A 1279-nucleotide genomic window follows, 5' to 3' on the forward strand; every position below is an offset into this window, starting at 1 on the left:
TGGATTTGGTAGATGGAAACTGAAGGAAGCCTGTCATATATATATATATATATGTGTGTGTGTGTGTGTATGTATATGTTTGTGTGTGTATATGTTTGTGTGTCTGTGTTTGTCCCCCCACCATCGCTTGACAACCGATGCTGGTGTGTTTACGTCCCCGTAACTTAGCAGTTCGGCAAAAGAGACCGATAGAATAAGTACTAGGCTTACGAAGAATAATTCCTAGGGTCGATATGCTCAACTAAAAAGGCAGTGCTCCAGCAAGGCCGCAGTCAAATGACTGAAACAAGTAAAAGAGTAAAAGAGTAATAGAGAGTATCTCCTGCTATGTCTGTCTCACTAGATAACTTTTTCTTCCTTTCTTTTTGAACCTTCCTTCTGATAATTACCACATGTGTAATACATCTACTGCCTGCTTATTCCCCAGTTTGATCAGCTAGAATCGGCAAGATCCACTGCACTAAACACAAAAGTGACCCGCATTCAAACAACATGGCGGCAGTATCAAAAGAGAAAGACTTTGCGAAGAAGAAAGAAAGCAGTTTTAACAATTGAGAAAGGTAAGGTTTGTCTTTTACTAATGTTATTTAACCCTTTAGTGTTTAGATTAATCTGTTAAATGTAATACTTTTTTCACTCAAATTGTTTTGAATTAATCATACATTATCTTACAGCTTTGAAGTTTCGATGGTGAGATAGTTTATTCTTAGAATGTCAATGTAGGTTAGGTGTGAGAGGCTAGATATGGCCAGTTTGAATGTAAATCATGTAGGATATTTGGACCGGATATGGCCAGCTTAAACACCAAAGGGTTAATGCTTTCTAATGATTTCAGGACTGCAGCTATGTGCCATGTTAAAGCCTTGTTTTCTCCGCAAATATTTTCTGAATTATTCGCTCTGCATTTAAATTATTTAAACACTGGTAGTTGCCAGGATTTCAGTGCCAAATGAATCAGTTGCAGCACAATCTTCAACATAACGGGTTGGGGCTCTCATCATCATCATCATCATCATCATCGTTTAACGTCCGCTTTCCATGCTAGCATGGGTTGGACGACTTGACTGAGGACTGGTGAAACCGGATGGCTACACCAGGCTCCAATCTAATTTGGCAGAGTTTCTACAGCTGGATGCCCTTCCTAACGCCAACCACTCAGAGAGTGTATATATATATATATCATCATCATCATCGTTTAACGTCCACTTTCCATGCTAGCATGGGTTGGACGACTTGACTGAGGACTGGTGAAACCGGATGGCTACACCAGGCTCCAATC

The 1279-nt window shown here is 40.0% G+C and overlaps 1 protein-coding gene across 2 annotated transcripts in view; it reads left to right on the forward strand.

The window, feature by feature from the left end:
• LOC106874221 (unconventional myosin-XIX) overlaps positions 1–1279 on the forward strand; it is a 44386-nt gene that overhangs the window by 27024 nt on the left and 16083 nt on the right. For both annotated transcript variants that reach the window (XM_014921876.2, XM_014921878.2), the window contains one exon: positions 428–560. In XM_014921876.2, coding sequence (XP_014777362.1) covers positions 428–560 — 133 coding nt within the window. The remainder of the gene's footprint in view (positions 1–427; positions 561–1279) is intronic.

The sequence above is a fragment of the Octopus bimaculoides genome, chromosome 30, assembly GCF_001194135.2.
Source record: "Octopus bimaculoides isolate UCB-OBI-ISO-001 chromosome 30, ASM119413v2, whole genome shotgun sequence".
NCBI classification, from domain to species: Eukaryota; Metazoa; Mollusca; class Cephalopoda; order Octopoda; family Octopodidae; genus Octopus; species Octopus bimaculoides.